This window comes from Rhinatrema bivittatum, chromosome 8, assembly GCF_901001135.1.
Source record: "Rhinatrema bivittatum chromosome 8, aRhiBiv1.1, whole genome shotgun sequence".
Lineage (NCBI taxonomy): Eukaryota > Metazoa > Chordata > Amphibia > Gymnophiona > Rhinatrematidae > Rhinatrema > Rhinatrema bivittatum.
Genome location: NC_042622.1, coordinates 3,513,246 through 3,529,967, shown reverse-complemented (window position 1 = coordinate 3,529,967; position 16,722 = coordinate 3,513,246). Strand labels below are relative to the sequence as shown.

The 16,722-nt window shown below is 48.0% G+C and overlaps 1 protein-coding gene across 2 annotated transcripts in view; it reads right to left on the bottom strand.

Annotated features, from left to right (window-relative positions):
* Positions 1 to 15,835, bottom strand: part of LOC115097450 (ranBP-type and C3HC4-type zinc finger-containing protein 1-like) — an 84,047-nt gene extending 68,212 nt beyond the window's left edge. For both annotated transcript variants that reach the window (XM_029613270.1, XM_029613269.1), the window contains exons 1-2: positions 15,648 to 15,835; positions 4,063 to 4,156 (exon numbers count right to left, since the gene is read on the bottom strand). In XM_029613270.1, coding sequence (XP_029469130.1) covers positions 4,063 to 4,156; positions 15,648 to 15,820 — 267 coding nt within the window. In that variant the 5' untranslated portion in view covers positions 15,821 to 15,835. The remainder of the gene's footprint in view (positions 1 to 4,062; positions 4,157 to 15,647) is intronic.
* Between the last annotated feature and the right edge of the window lie 887 nt (positions 15,836 to 16,722).

Sequence of the window (16,722 nt, the reverse complement as noted above, 5' to 3'; positions counted from 1 at the left end):
GCTAAACTACTTAAAACTCCTGGGCCCGATGGTTACCCAGCAGAATTCTTTAAGCTGTTTTCTGGAAAGCTGCTTTTGCCTTTGCGAGACGTTTGAGGAACTTATTCAGCTGGGAAGATTTCCATATTCTCCAAATCAGGCTCTTGTTACAGTAATTGCTAGGAATGGTAGAGATCAAATGGAGTTAAATGCCAAAACCTTGATCAGACCCTTTTGCAAAAACATCAGAATATGTGACACCAAAGCCAGAGTAGGTTGTATGCCCTGCTCAAGCACCATGCTTCAAACACCTTCCACATGCTCACAAACGCCAAAGAAGAGGAAGATCGCCTAGCTTGTGACAATGTGGTAATGACATCCTTGGACTAACCCTTACTTCTTAACCAATGCCTTTCAAAAGCTAGGCTGCAAGACAAAAGTGATACTCCTGATCCCAAAAATAACTTTGCCGAAGCAATCTCTGAAGGTATCTGAACCTTAGCGGACCATCCACTGCCAAATGTATTAGATCTGCGAATCAAGGGGAACGTGGCCACTCTGGAGCCAAGAGAATCACTCTGCCCTGATGCCTCTCTATTTGTCATATCACTCTCCCCACTAGGTGCCAAGGAGAGAGCACATACAAAAACATACCCGGTGGCCAAAGCAGAATGATAGCAACCACTCTTTCCGTCCTGTAATCTCTTTTGCAACTAAAAAAACAGGATGCCTTGGCATTCTGCTGTGATGCCATCAAATCCATGTGAAGAACGCCCCACCTGGTCTGACTGAGACCCATAGCCTCCTCTGTCAATTCGCATTCCCCATGGTCTAGCCTCTGGCGACTGAGAAAGTCTGCCTGAATGTTGTCCACCCTGGCTATGTGGGAGGCTGCTCTACCCAGACAAACAACTCCTGCGCCTCCTCTGCCATCATCTGATTCCTTGTTCCACCTTGACGGATAACGTAAGCCACCATCGGCGCGTTGTCTGACAAGACATACACTGCTCGAGCTAGCAACTGCTGTCAAAATGAACGCTGTTAAACGAATCATACTCTACTCCAAGCAACTGATAAACCAATATGCTTCTTCGGTCGACCATCAGCCCTGAGTTGCCCGTCCCTGGCAAACTGCTCCCCAACCCTCCAGACTGGCACTGGTAGTCACAATTACCCACCTGGGATTTCTAACTCCACTCCTCATTCCAAATTGGGATAAGAAAGCTACGATTAATGACTGTCCCTGGACTCTCTTCGAGAAGTAACTGAATCTGAAACTCCTAAGATAAATTATTCCAGAGGGAGAGGAGCACCCTCTGAAGAGACCTCATATGTGCCAACACCCAAGGAACTAGATCCCGTGCAGACGCCAATGACCCCAGGACTTAATAATCCCAAACTTTGGGTATCGAGAGTCACAAAAAGCAGTGAATTTGGATCTGCAGCTTCTTTATCCTGTCCGCTGAAAGAAACACCTTGTCAATCTTGGTATCAAAACATGCTCCCAGATAGTCCAAGAATTGGGAGGGAACAAGGTTGCTCTTTGCCAGGTCGACTACCCAGCCCACTGTATCACCTGCTGACATAAGGCTTCCAACTTCACCCCCATAAGCCAGTCGCCCAGGTATGGATGAACCAGAATACCTTCCTTTCAAAGAGCTGCAGCCGTCACCATAATTACCCTTGGTGAATGTATGTGATGCCGTGATGAGCCCAAATGGAAAGGCCCAAAACTGAAAATGCTCTCCTAGAACCAAAATCTTAGTAATTTCTGGTGCTCCAGCCAAATAGGTCTGTGCAGATATGCTTCAGTGAGATCCAAGGATGTCAAGAATTCTCCTTTTCATACTGCTATCATGACTATAGAGAAGTTTCCATCTGAAACCGAGGCATCCTGAGGACTGCATTGACCTTTTTTACATCCAAAATTGGTCAGAAGGTCCCCTCCTTTTTTGGTACCATGAAGTAAATGGAATATCTCCCTCTTTTCTGCTCTTTCTTGAGGACCGGTACAATGGGCCTTCAGGTATAGCCAACAATCCACCGTGTCATGAATTGCCACCCGTTTGGCAAGGGAACATGCAAGGAGAAATGACATAAGCCTCTCGGAGCGATTGAATAAAATCTACCATGTAACCAAGTCTTATCACTTTAAGAACCCAGTTGTCCATAGTGATTTTGGTCCACTCTTCGTAGAACAGGGCCAATTGTCCCCCAATCGCTGGAGGAGAAGAGTGGACCGGCCTTATCTTATTATGAGGATTTGTTTCCTTTCCCCCACCCCCGGGTTCCCTGGCTGGGATTGTCCCCGAAAAGACCGCACCTTGCCCGAGTTTGCCTCTGCGCACCTGAAGGTCTTCTGTTCTGGCAATACCTTTGATATCCCGAAAGCGGGAATGGATAAAAAAAAAACAACCCTTTTGCCACCTTTTGGTTTATCCTCAGGTAACTTTATCCCTTTAGACTTTCCCAAGTGCTTTACCAGTTGCTCCAGGTCCTCTCTGAACAACAGACTGCCCTTAAAGAGAAGAGCATCTAGCTGAAATTCTGACCAGGCATCTGTCGCATTGCTCCTTGCGTCAGTCTTCCAAGATCTCTCTGGAACTCTCCTGCTGCCCGCTAGTCCTAGGCCCCTCCGGACTCTCGTGGATCCCTGTATAGAGTCCACTTTTCGGCTTTTACATGATCTAGTGATAGGTTGTGACCCCTATCGCTTGGCGGCCTTTCTGGCAAGCAAGGTTTTATGCAGGAGCAATACAAACTCTGTTGAAAAATCCTGCGAGTGATCTGACTCCCTGTCCTGCGGGTCCCCCATATCTGCTCCCACATCTTCAGAATCTCCCTGAACAGCCTGGGACAGTGAGGAGGAGAATCCTCTGCCTGGGCCAGAGCTTCTTCTGCCACAGTAAATGCTAACCCACACAGTCTCCTGACATGTTCCCGCCGACTGCGCTGAACAACTCCCTGCCAGAGCTGCACTACTCTCCCCTAAGGTGCCCTCATTTATTTTATTTATTTAAAAATGTTTATATACCGCCTTTACAAACAGAGTTTAGTCAAAACAGTGTACAATATAATTGGAAAAAAAACATAGAAATATAAATATAAAATAATAAATAAAAAGCAATATTAAAAGTTACAAAAATATATAAGAATATAAAATAAAAATTAAGGAAAAAATAATCAATAGTTATAAATAATAATTCTACATAAAAGAAATAGTTGCCATATGAATAATTGTTTGATTATTTAGAGGGTGAGTCTTTAAATGTGATTTGAAAGAAATATGTTTTTAGAGATGTTTTGAATTGTTTTGAGTTTGAAACATCCCTGGAGGAATATCTTCTGCACGGCCCCACCATGGAAAGGTTTGCACACATCTCCCCACACAAATGGCAGCTCTTGCTAGTCCTCTTAGGCTATGCCATAAAGCCTGCCGCACGTGCCGCTTGCCTGCATCCTGCACGGCCTCCCCGGCGGTAGGATCACAGACTCACTCGCTTGGTGGAGATTGCCCAACTCTGTTCCAGAAGCAGCCACTCTGACCCCTCACTTCTGCACTCCCTGAAGCACAGCTCCCTTGCAGTCTTTTGGGGTTTTTTTTTAAAAATAAACTTTAATCAAACAAGTGAAGGGGCAGAATAGTTTCCAGCCAGAAGCGCTGCAGAGGTCAGTGCTGCATTGCAGAGTCAGCCAGGACGACGAGGGAACTGGACCACCAGTTTTCAGAGTCCTTTACTGCAAGCCTGCATAAAAAGAGTCTCCAATGCCCTGCTCAGCTGCCTCAACCAGGAGGGATGGTCCAAGCTGAAACCCCGCAAATCCCTGGGAGAACAACTGGAATCACCTGACTCCTCTTCTGTTCTAAATTTTTACACTCTAGACTGCAGGTTTTTCCCCTTCTATCATCTCCTGGAGACAGAGACTTTCTGAGGGACTGCAGGTGGCACACACTGGGTTAAACAGCATTGTCAGTAAAACTGGTCTTCTCTGCTGTTACCCCACTCATATATCGCTGTATCCTCTAATCAGGGGGCTATAATCCTTCCAATTTAACCTTTGTAACACTGTTCCTGTGCATACCATGTCCTTCAGTGATGCCACGGTCATGTCAGGATGCACCTTCAATGTGATGGGTACTGCGTGCATCTGTGCATCCTCCACGCTCACACGCAATCTACAGCAAGAAAGATCAGAGACACTTACACAGCTTGCAGGAAAGGACAGACAAAGTGGCAGGACTGGGTATTTATTTTATTTATTTAAAATCTTTTCTATACCGTCGCTAAGCAGATGCCGTCACAACGGGTCACAATAAGGCACACAACTTCATGTTGCTTAAGTGTTAAATTATATCAACTAACCAGCCATCAAATACTGTAACATAGTTTCATATTAAATATTAAATATTAATTGGTGGGTGTGATAAGTCATGTCCACTTCTATCTATATCAGCTATAAGATAAATTAATACTTAAATCTAATCCTTTGTTGTTGAAATAAAATAAAAATAAAATACACACAATTCGAGTAAGCTGGTGTGTGTGTGTGCGCGCGCTTGTGTGTGTGTGCGTGCGCACGTGTGCTTGTGTGTGTGTGTGTGTGTGCGCGCGCGTGTGCTTGTGTGTGTGTGCGCGCGCTTGTACTGAAGCAAATTCCTGCCACTTTCTGTGTGGCCATTAATACAGCCATGGGGCAGCTCCTTTCCTTGTCAGCACGTGCGCGTGTGCTTGTTTGTGTGTGTGTGTGTGCGCGCGCTTGTGTGTGTGTGCTTGTGTGCACGCACGTGCGTGTACGCGTGTGTGTGCGCGCTTGTTTGTGTGTGTGTGCGCGTGTGCTTGTTTGTGTGTGTGTGCGCGCGCGTGCTTGTTTGTGTGTGCGCGCGCGCGTGCTTGTTTGTGTGTGCGCGCGCATGCTTGTTTGTGTGCGCGCGCGTGCTTGTGTGTGTGTGCGTGTGCTTGTTTGTGTGTGTGTGTGTGCGCGCTTGTGTGTGCGCGCTTGTGTGTGCGCGTGTGCGCGTGTGTGCGCGCGTGCGTGCGCACGCGCGTGCTTGTTTGTGTGTGTGCGCGCGCGTGTGCTTGTTTGTGTGTGTGTGCGCGCGCGTGTGCTTGTTTGTGTGTGTGCGCGCGCATGCTTGTGTGTGCGCGCGTGTGCGAGTTCTGCTGACCGCATCCTACATTTCCCTGGATTCTACTCTTCATTCCCTTTGTGGTATGCTTGCTTAAATAGCCAGGTTATTAAACTTTTTCTGAAGGTTTTGATGTCTCTTTGTGTTCTGATTTCTAAAGGCATTGTGTTCCCTATTATAGGTCCTGCCAGGGATAGGGCCCTACCCCTTACTTGAGTTAGTCTGGCTGTTTTTACTGAGGGAATAGTTAGCAGTGCTTTGCTTTCTGATCTCAGGTTTCTATTGGGGATGTGTACGCGAAGGACCGTGTTCAGCCATTCTGCCTTTTCCTCGTGTATTAATTTATGTAGGGTGCATAGGGTCTTGTATTGTATTCTTTGTTCAATGGGTAGCCAGTGTAGTTCAATTAGGGTATCGCTGATATGGATACTCTGAGCTGTAATATGTGGGTGGCTGCTGCAGTGCGACAGAACTGGTTCAGTAATGAGATGTAAACTTTTCCTCGTTCGTACTGAAGCAAATTCCTGCCACTTTCTGTGTGGCCATTAATACAGCCATGGGGCAGCTCCTTTCCTTGTCAGCACGCAGTGCACCAAGCACGAGAGCAACAAATGATAAAGGGGTAGAACATCTCTCCTATGATGGTTTAAAAATAAAGGTTTGGACAACTTCCTGGAGGAAATGTCCATTAACCATTATTAAGGTGGAGTTAGGGAAATCCATTGCTTATCCCTGGGATAAGCAGCTTAGAATCAATCTATCCTTTGGGACCTGCCACTGTTGCAAAAGGATATAGGAAAATTGGTTCTTACCTGCAGTACCAAGGATCAGTCCAGACTGCTGGGTTTTGCCTCCCTTCCAGCAGATGGAGACAGAGAAAAACTTGAAGAGCTCCCCCTCTTAACCTGGTGTGCCACCTGCATCTCTTCAGTATGAACATTATCAAAGCAGAAAACAAGAACTTTAATAGATCAAGAAAAGGACAAAACTGAGAACTTTTAAACTGAACAGGAGCTGTCGAAAAAAAAATGCCAAACCCAGAATAAGAAGAAACCTGTAGCTTTCTTCAGCAAAAACGATTATCAAAGCGGGCTCTCAAGAAAACTTGAGTGAAAACCCCTTTAAAGGGAGGGCGTCTGGACTGATCCATGGTACTACAGGAATGAAAATTAGCAGGTAAGAACCAATTTTCCTTTCCCTGTACATACCCGGATCAGTCCAGACTGCTGGGATGTACCAAAGCTTCCCTACGTAGGGTGAGACGTTGAGAGTCCTGCTCGAATGACACTGCTCCCAAAGTTGCTGACATCCGGAGCCTGGACGTCCAAACGGTGGTGTCGAGCAAAAGTGTGTAGAGTCTTCCAGGTTGCCGCTCTGCAGATTTCTTGCGGCGAGACCAACTGGCATTCAGCCCACGAAGCCACTTGAGATCGTATCGAGTGCGCTTTGAACCCATCCGGAATAGGCCAGCTGCGACAAATGTAAGCAGACGAAATAGCCTCTTCAACCATTGGGCAATGGTCGCCTTGTGACCCTTCTTAGCGCTGCTCCACAAAACGAACAGAAGATCTGAAACCTGGAAATAATTTGTGGCCTCCAAATAGTGCAACAGAACCCTTCTGATATCCAAGCCATTCAGCTCCCTCTCAGGAGGTTCATCTGGAGTGATATGCAAAAAGACCAGAAGCTCTACCGATTGACTTAAGTGGAAGGCTGAGACCACCTTTGGTAAAAAGGATGGAACCGTCCTAAGAGAGATCCCAGAATCAGAAATCCAAAAAAAGGGTCCCTACAAGAAAGGGCTTTGATATCAGACACCCTCCGAGCCGAGCAGATTGCCACCAAAAACACTGTCTTCAATGTGAGGTCCTTTAAAGTGGCCTGCTTAATGGGTTCAAAAGGGGCTTCACACAAGACCCTAAGCACCAAATTAAGGCTCCAGGACGGACAAACTGGATGGACGGGAGGATTCAAATGCTTTCCCCCCCCCCCCCCCCCGGAGAAAACGCACCACATTCGGATGTGACACCAGAGTCCTACCATGAATCTTGCCTATGAGACACCCCAAGGCCGCAACTTGGACCTGAAGGGAATTGAAAGACAACCCTTTGGCTAAGCCTCTCTGTAAGATCGCCAGAATGTGCGCCACCGAGGACTGACGGAGGAGAACGCCCTGCTCGCAACACCACGATTCGAAGACTCTCCATACTCTCTGATGTAAGTCAACGAGGTAGAGGTCTTCCGTGCTTGCAGAAGAGTAGTAATCATGTCCTCTGGATAACCTTTCTTCCTCAATTGCCACCTTTCAAAAGCCAGGTCGCTAGACAAAAGCGATTTGCTTGGTCAAAAAATATAGGGCCTTGACAGAGCAAATTTGGAAGATGGCAGAGTCTCAGGGGACCGTCCACCACGAGATTGACCAGGTCTCCGAACCACTGCCATTGGGGCCACCAGAATTACTTTCCTTGGGTAGACCTCTATGTGTTGGAGAATCTTGCTGATCAGAGGCCATGGAAGGAAGGCAAAGAGAAGCACCTTGGTCGGCCATGGAAGTACCAGCGCATCGACTCCCTTAGCTCTATGTTCCCTTCTGCAACTGAAAAAAAAAATGAGGAGCTCTGGCATTTCTTTGAGAAGCCATCAAGTCCAGATGGGGGGCCCCCACCTGCGAGAGACGAGGTCCATCGCTTTGTCAGAAAGTTCCCACTCACCGGGATCGATGCCGACTCAGGAAATCCGCTTGCACGTTGTAGGTTCCAGCAATGTGCGATGCAGTCAGAAGGGCAAGACGCTGCTCCACCCAGGCCATGAGTTGCTGCACTTCGGCGGCTACTGCCCGACTCTTGTTGCCACCCTGATGGTTGATGTAGGCCACCGTCGTCGCACTGTCGGACAGGACTCTGACTGCTCGGTTGTGTACCAGTGGTAGGAAGTGCTGCAGCGCCAAACGAACTGGTCTGGTCTCCAGGCAATTGATGGACCAGCTCGCCTCCTCCTCCGACCATTGGCCCTGGACTGAACAGGACTGACAGACCACTCCCCAACCGCAGAGACTGGCATCCGTGGTTACTACCACCCACTGAGGAACTTCGAGGTGCACTCCACAACTCAAGTGCTCCAGAACAAGCCACCAGCCAAGACTGGACCTGACGGACTCTGTGAGTGGTAAGGGGACCTGAAACTCTTCAGACTTCGGATCCCAATGGGATCTCTGTAATGGTCTCATTTGAGCAAACGCCCATGGGACCAACTCCAGGGTGGACACCATGGAACAGAGGGCCTGCAAGTAGTCCCAGACCTTGGGGAGTGGAAGTGACAAGAGACAACGGACCTGCTGCATCAATTTGGCAATCCGGTCCGACTGGAGGAACACTTTTCCCACACAGGTGTCAAACTGGGCTCCCAAGAAGTCCAGCATCTGAGATGGGAGAAGGTTGCTCTTGGCCTGATTGACGACCAGAGGGATTCCAGAAGACTTACAACTTTGATGACTGCTGTCTTGCAGAGGACTCTTGGCTTCGCTCGGATGAGCCAGTTGTCCAGATACGGGTGAACCAGTACCCCCTCCCTCCTGAGAGCTGCTGCCACAACCACCATTACTTTGGTGAATGTGTGAGGCGCTGTAGTCAGACCGAATGGCAGGGCACGGAACTGGAAATGCATGCCGAGGATCATGAACCAAAAAAATTTCTGGTGATCCCTGTGGATAGCTATGTGCAAATACGCTTCCGTTAAATCCAGGGAAACATAGAAACATAGAAAAGACGGCAGAAGACGACCAAACGGCCCATCCAGTCTGCCCAGCAAGCTTCACACATTTTTTCTGTCATACTTATCTGTTTCTCTTAGCTCTTGGTTCTATTTCCCTTCCTCCCACACCATTAATGTAGAGAGCAGCGTTGGAGCTGCATCCAAGTGAAATATCTAGCTTGATTAGTTAGGGGTAGTAGGGGTAGTAACCGCCGCAATAAGCAAGCTACACCCATGCTTATTTGTTTTACCCAGACTATGTTATACAGCCCTTATTGGTTGTTTTTCTTCTCCCCTGCCGTTGAAGCAGGGAGCTATGCTGGATATGCTTGAAGTATCCGTTTTTTCTTCTCCCATGCTGTTGAAGCAGAGAGCCATGCTGGATATGCATCGAAAGTGAAGTATCAGGCACATTTGGTTTGGGGTAGTAACCGCCGTAACAAGCCAGCTACTCCCCGCTTTGTGAGTGCGAACCCTTTTTTCTTCTCCCCTGCCGTTAAAGCAGAGAGCTCTGCTGGATGTGTGTAGTATCAGTTTTTCTTCTCCCCTGCCGTTGAAGCAGAGAACTATGCTGTATATGCATTGAAATTGAAGTATCAGGCTTATTTGGTTTGGGGTAGTAACCGCCGTAACAAGCCAGCTACTCCCCTCTTTGTGAGTGCAAATCCTTTATTCCACATTTCCTCTTGCTGTTGAAGCTAGAACGATGTTGGAGTCACAGTAAGCATGTGTACGTTTATTGAATAAGGGTATTGTCTCCAGGCAGTAGCCATCATTCTGGCGAGTCACCCACTCTTCATTGGCGGCCTCTTGACTTTATGGATCCACAGTGTTTATCCCACGCCCCTTTGAAGTCCTTCACAGTTCTGGTCTTCACCACATCCTCCGGAAGGGCATTCCAGGCATCCACCACCCTCTCCGTGAAGAAATACTTCCTGACATTGGTTCTGATTCTTCCTCCCTGGAGCTTCAAATCGTGACCAAGGGAAGCCAAGAACTTGCTGCTGCGGACTGCTGCAATGACCAAGCGCAGGGTCTCCATCCGGAAATGTGGAACTTTGAGTGCCCTGTTCACCTTTTTCAAGTCCAGGATCGTCCCGAAGGGCCTCTCCTTCTTCGGGACCATGAAATAGATGGAGTAGCACCCCCTCATCCTCTCCACCTGGGGGACGGGAACTATGGCCCCCAGACAGCTCAACCGGTCGAGGGTCTGTCGAACGATCTGTTCTTTCATGTGAGAGCCACAAGGGGAGACTATAAAAAGGTCTCGGAGAAGCCGAGCAAATTCTAACGCATATCCATGTTCTATGATGTTTAGAACCCACTGATCGGAGGTTATTTTGACCCATTCCTCGTAAAAATTGGACAGCTGTCCCCCCACAAGAGGAACCGAGGAATGGGCTGACTGCATCTCTTTGAGTGGACTTGGCTCCAAGCGACGCAGAAGTGACCCCTGTCGTGAGAGGGTCTACGGCCCTGAAAGGAATGAGACCAAGCTTAAAGCCTGCCAGTGGGCTGTCTCTGACCTGAAGCCAGCGCCCTGCTTTGTCGGAATCTCTGTTGACCCCAAAAATGAGAACGGGCCGGAAGGAAACCTCTTGAAGGCTTAGGCTTATCCTCTGGGAGCTTGTGAGCCTTGTTCTCCGCACCCCCCCCGCCCCCAACTTAATCAGCTGCTCCAAGTCTTCACTAAAGAGAAACTTCCCCTTGAAAGATAAAGCACCCAACTGGGCTTTGGAAGAGACATCAGCCGACCAGTTGCGTAGCCACAGGATCCTTCCTGGTGGAAGTACACAGAAGATCGTATAAGGCATTGTCTCCATACGCAACTGCTGCCTCCAAGCGCTCCACTTGTGCCGATTCCTGAGGTGGAAGGTCTCGGGAAGTCAATAACCGTTGTACCCTGTGGAGGCCCGCCCGGAGCATGAAGCTACTGCAAACGGCTTCTCGGGTACCCAGTGCCGAAACTTCAAATATCCGCTTCAAAAGAACCTCCAGTTCCCTATCCTGGAGGTCCTGGCCGCTCCTGCTACCAGGATTGTGGTTCTCTTCGTCACTGCTGACACTGAGGCGTCAACTTTGGGAAACTTCAAATGCTTCGGGCATAGGATAAAATTTGTCCATAGCCCGTCCCACTCGCAGGCCTGCCTCTGGCTCACCCCACTCCCTGATAACCCCGCCAGGACCGGGTCCACCGAATCCTAGGGCAAGACTTCCTGGGGGAGCTTCACTCCTTCTGAAGAACCCTCTATTGTACTAGGCCCATGTTTATTCTGTGCTGTTATTGGTTGGTCCTTATTTTTATGTCTTTTTTGTGTATGTTTTGTCACCAATTTTTAATTTTATGCCTGTGCTTTTACTGTAAATCGCTTAGGCCTATTTTGTGTTAAGCGATTAATAAATTTTAATAAATACAAATACTCTGAGCTCTGACAAGACCCACGGAATGAGGGGGTCTAATTCCTCCCTGTGGAACAGGCGAACAACCTTCAGGTTATCACCCTCCAGAGGAGACGCCTTCCCCAGGTCTTCATCTGGATCTGTCCCAGGCAGGGGTGGAGGCACTGTGAGAACGTCTGAAGCACCAGCGCCTGCAGCATCCGGGATGATGGTTCTTCATCCCGGATGAAGTTCTTCATCCGGGATGAAGAACTTCAAAAACACAAACACTCCCTCCGACAGAAGGAAAGCAAATGGCGGAAATCACCAACACCGACCTCCCTCTCCGCTTACAAACTCGCTCTACACCAATACAAAAACGCCACATTAAAAACTAAAAGGGACTTCTTTGCACAGAAGATCCACCACATTATTTTCGATTCCAAAGCCCTATTTGCCTATGTATCTAACTTAACACAAACCATTACTCCTAACATCCCGGCAAACCTAGCACAAGAAAAAGCTGAGGAACTGGCCCTCTACTTTAGCAACAAAATCTCCAACCTGATAACACAGCTGAGACCCAATACTTCAGATCCATCAAACCTATACTTCCATCACAACAAAGACACTTCTCTACAATCCTTCGAACTACTCTCTACATCAGAGATACTCTCTGCATTGAAGAAAATGAAACCCTCATCACACCCATCAGACTACATCCCATCCAGACTTCTCCTGCTAATACCAGACACCATCTCTACCGCTCTGACAGACATCATTAACTGTTCACTAGCACAAGGAATCTATCCTGACGACCTGAAAATTGCATCCATCAAACCGCTCTTAAAAAAACCTAACTTAAACCCCAATGATCCCACCAATTTCCGTCCTATATCAAATCTCCCGTTCATAGCCAAGGTAATGGAAAAATTGGTTAACTCCAGACTATCAGACTACCTCGAAGAACATAAAATTCTGTTCCCGACCCAATATGGTTTCAGGAAATCTTTAAGTACAGAATCACTACTAATCTCCCTGACTGACTACCTTATCATGGGCCTGGACAAAGGTCAAGCTTACTTGCTAATCCTCCTGGACCTCTCAGCTGCCTTTGATACGGTTAACCACTCCATCTTACTAATTCAATTAGCAAATATTGGAATAACAGGAACAGCTCTATCGTGGTTCAAATCGTACTTAGGGAACAGAAAATACAAAGTTAAACTACACAACAAAGAATCTCAGCACTACGCTTCCTCTTCAGGAGTTCCACAGGGCTCCTCCCTCTCACCAACGCTCTTTTATATCTACCTGCTTCCTCTCTGCCAACTTCTAAACAAGTTAAACCTTAAACACTATCTATATGCAGATGACGTCCAGATAGTCATCCCCATCAAAGAATCCTATACTAAAACTCTTGAATTCTGGGATTCTTGTCTTCAAAAAATTGACGGACTCCTTTCCAACCTAAATCTAATACTAAACTCTTCAAAAAGCGAACTCCTCCTAATTTCCACCGAAAACAGTAATACAGACACAAATCCACCACCGAATTTACAAACCCCACAAGTAAGAAACCTAGGAGCTATCTTTGATAATAAGCTAAACCTTAAATCATTCATAAATCAAACTACTAAGGACTGTTTCTATAAACTCCAAGTCTTAAAAAGAATAAGACCACTGTTTCACTTTCAAGACTACAGATCAATTCTTCAATCAATAATATTCGCTAAACTAGATTACTGCAACTCTCTACTATTAGGTCTTCCCTCTTCTCACACTAAACCCCTTCAGATGGCTCAAAATACGGCTGCAAGAATATTAACAAACACCCGGAGAAGAGATCACATATCACCAATTCTCAAAGACTTACATTGGCTGCCAATTCACTACAGAATTATTTATAAGTCCATAACCATTATTTACAAAACCATACATCAACACTCTCAGCTCAACCTTCAAATTCCTCTCAAAATATTTACTTCCAATAGACCAATCAGAGAGTCCTACAAAGAATCCTTACAAATTCAACATTCCAAAACCATGCGACACATAACAGCCAGAGACAGGGCTTTCTCCACCGCAGGACCATCACTGTGGAACTCCATCCCACCAGATTTGCGACAGGAACCCTGCCTCCCCACTTTCAGGAAAAGACTCAAAACATGGCTTTTTATGAAAGCATTTCCTGACGTAAACTGAACCTTAATCAGTCTTTGACTAATCACTAACTCCACAGCATTAGGGCAATTCGTTATTACCTCAAATGCATTGATATGCATATATGTATCATATGTATCTAGTTAAATACCCCTGCTTCTTTTCTCTGCTCCAAGTTATATTACTACCTTGTTTTATTGTAACTGCAACCCTTAACTTTCACTTGTATATTGTTACTATTACTACTACCTTTTTAATTTATGTTATTGTTATTTATGACCTCTTGTTACCTCTTCACTTGTTAATTGTAAACCGACATGATGCGATACCCATCGCGAATGCTGGTATAGAAAAACTTAAAATAAATAAATAAATCTAGAAGCGAGGAGCCCCTTAGCTTCTTTACTTGAAGGGATCCCTGGGATTCTAGGCGTCTGGGGATCTTCTTGGGGGGCCGGCCCCTCAGGTCTTTCCTGCTGTGAAGCCTCACTCTGCTGAGCCTGGGTGGCCATGAAAGCTTTGTGCATTAAAAGCACAAAATCCGATTGATAATAAAAATCGTAAATTTCAAAAAAAAAAAAAGCACAAAATCCAAAGAGAAGGCATTAAGACCACCCCCTTTCCCCACCAGGGGATCGGGCTCACCATCAGAAAAGTCCTGGGATGGCTCCATAAGGTCCTCAGGACTGCCAGGAACCGGAGACAGATCGGGCAGGAGATTCCCCCCCGATGCCTTGGCCCATGCATCTGCAAAGGAATTCAAGATGGCCGACCCGTTCCCGCACTCAGCGGGAACGGGGCGGCCTGACCTTCCTGAGTGGCAGATCTTTTCGCCGCATCGTGGGACTTAGCCACCGACCCCAGTCCCCGATCCAAGGTACCTCCCCCCCCCCCCCGAGAGGCACCTAATACACAGCCCCACACAGGAGAGCTGCAAAGCGGACTCCCCACAGGCAACACATCGTGCCAGGGCGCGGCATGAGGAAGCACAGGGAAGCGGCGACGGGACAGAGGAGAAAGACTCAGCTGCAGCCAGAGCGCACCCAAGAACAAACGCCGCTACAGAAAGAAAAACCTGCCCGTTTGCAACCCGGCGATTCAAAATACTTTGAATTTTTTTTTTTCCACTCACCAAAGCAGCAGCAGCCGCTAAGCAAGGAAGGCTGACAGGCTGCTCTTTGATCGGGCCGGGAATAAGGGGGAGGGACTGGACTACTGGTAGTCACCCCTGGCTCCTTACCGTCCTGGAGCCCCCGGGGTCACCAACCCCAGCTCCTTGAAACCTACTACCAGGGAGGGATGGCCCCACTAGGACCTGCCTACCCCCCTGGGAAGTTGCACCAGTTTGTCCTGCTTGATCCGGTATTATTATATATTTTTTTAATAGAGATGGTCTTTTAACACCAAAGAACCGGTCAAGACTGCAGGTTTTGCACCACCTCCACATGCTGGAGACAGAGAGATACTGAAGAGATGCAGCTGGCACACCAGGTTAAGAGGGGCTGCTCTTCAAGTTTGTCTCCATCTGCTGGAAGGGAGGCAAAGCCCAGCAGGCTGTTCTGATCCGGGTACGTACAGGGAATGGGCTGGAGGGACCCTTGGTCCAACCCAAGAAGGCAATCTTATGTTCTTATGTTATGTAGGCTATGCAGGCGAGGGCTCTAAAGCTGAGAAAAGGGACAGCAAGAGGGGACAGGATAAAGGTCATAAAATCACGAGAGGAGTGGGATGGTTATTTATTTAATCTTTCACATAATACTAAACCAAGGGGACGTGCCATGAAATTAACAACCAGCAGATTCAAATCAGCACACTCTCAAGCTGGGGGATCTGTTGCCAGAGGACGTGGTGAAGGTGACGAGCATAGCGGGGTTTAAAGGCGGTTTGGACAAGTTCCTGGAGGAAAAGTCCGTAGTGCATTATTAGTCAGGAAGCCTGGAGAAAGCCAGCGCTGTCCCTGGCAGTGAGTAAGAGGAATTAGATCTAGTTTTTGGGATCTGCTGGGTACTCGTGACAGGGAGACAGACCCCTGGGCTTAATGGACCTTGCTCTGATCCAGCCTGGCACTTCTGACGTTCTTATTCACTGAGGTTTAAAACTGCATCAGGTTTATATGAATGCTGTGTTTTAATTTAAACTCATCTCGGAAAGGCTTTGTTATATGCACAGCGCAGGAGCTACAGGTCAGGATGAGCCAGGTCTGGTTTTAAGCTTTGTTTCAGAGTAAAGCCCGCGGCAGGGCCCTTACCCGAGAGCTGGCACGTCATACGCTGCCTGTTTGACATGGATGACCAGCGGTATCTGCTGCTCAGCCAGCTGCAGAGCACAGCGAATGGCCACCTCCTTGTCCCCTTCCTCGATGGCTTTCGCCAGCTCAGCAGCTATGATGAAAAGCAGTGGCATTAGCAGAGCAGACAACATTCAGCAGATCCCAGAAATTCCCGTCCTGCTCAGAAACTCAGCTGACATCATCTGCATCCAACTCCTCTCCTGAGCCAGGTCTCTCAGCCCGTTAGGGAGCACGCGGAAAGCAGGATGTTCCAGTTAGCCTTGGTGCTGTCCCCGGTGCATTTCTTTAGGGAAAAAGTGCCAGCTCTGTCGCCCCACCCCCAAATATTACTCACCACCCCCAAGGCAACAGAAAGTTTGAGGTAGCAAGGTTGAGCCATATCAGAGCTATAACTGGAGGAACACACGCAAAGCACAAACATTTGTTATGTGAAAGCTGCTTACCAACCCCTGCCAAACTCACACCCCCCCCCCCCCCCCCCCCCCCCCCCCGAAATCTCTCAACAACTCTAAAGAGCGAAAAGGTCTCATATCCCGGCAAGGAGCAACCTCCACATACACTTTAGTGCAACTGGGACCAGGCCTTCCAACCATCCTAAGCAGGGGAAGAGCGGCATAAACACACAGAGCAGAGCACAGGCACCTCCTACCATGCATCAAACCTCAATGCCATCACCTCACTGACCAGTGCTGCCCTGCCCACCCGTGCATACCTACTGACCCAGTGCTCCCTCCCCACCCATGCATACCTACTGACCCCAGTGCTGCCCTCCTCACCCGTGCATACCTACTGACCCCAGTGCTGCCCTCCCCAACATAAACACACAGAGCAGAGCACAGGCACCTCCTACCATGCATCAAACCTCAATCCCATCACCTCACTGACCAGTGCTGCCCTGCCCACCCGTGCATACCTACTGACCCAGTGCTCCCTCCCCTACCCGTGCATACCTACTGACCCAGTGCTCCCTCCCCACCCATGCATACCTACTGACCCCAGTGCTGCCCTCCTCACCCGTGCATACCTACTGACC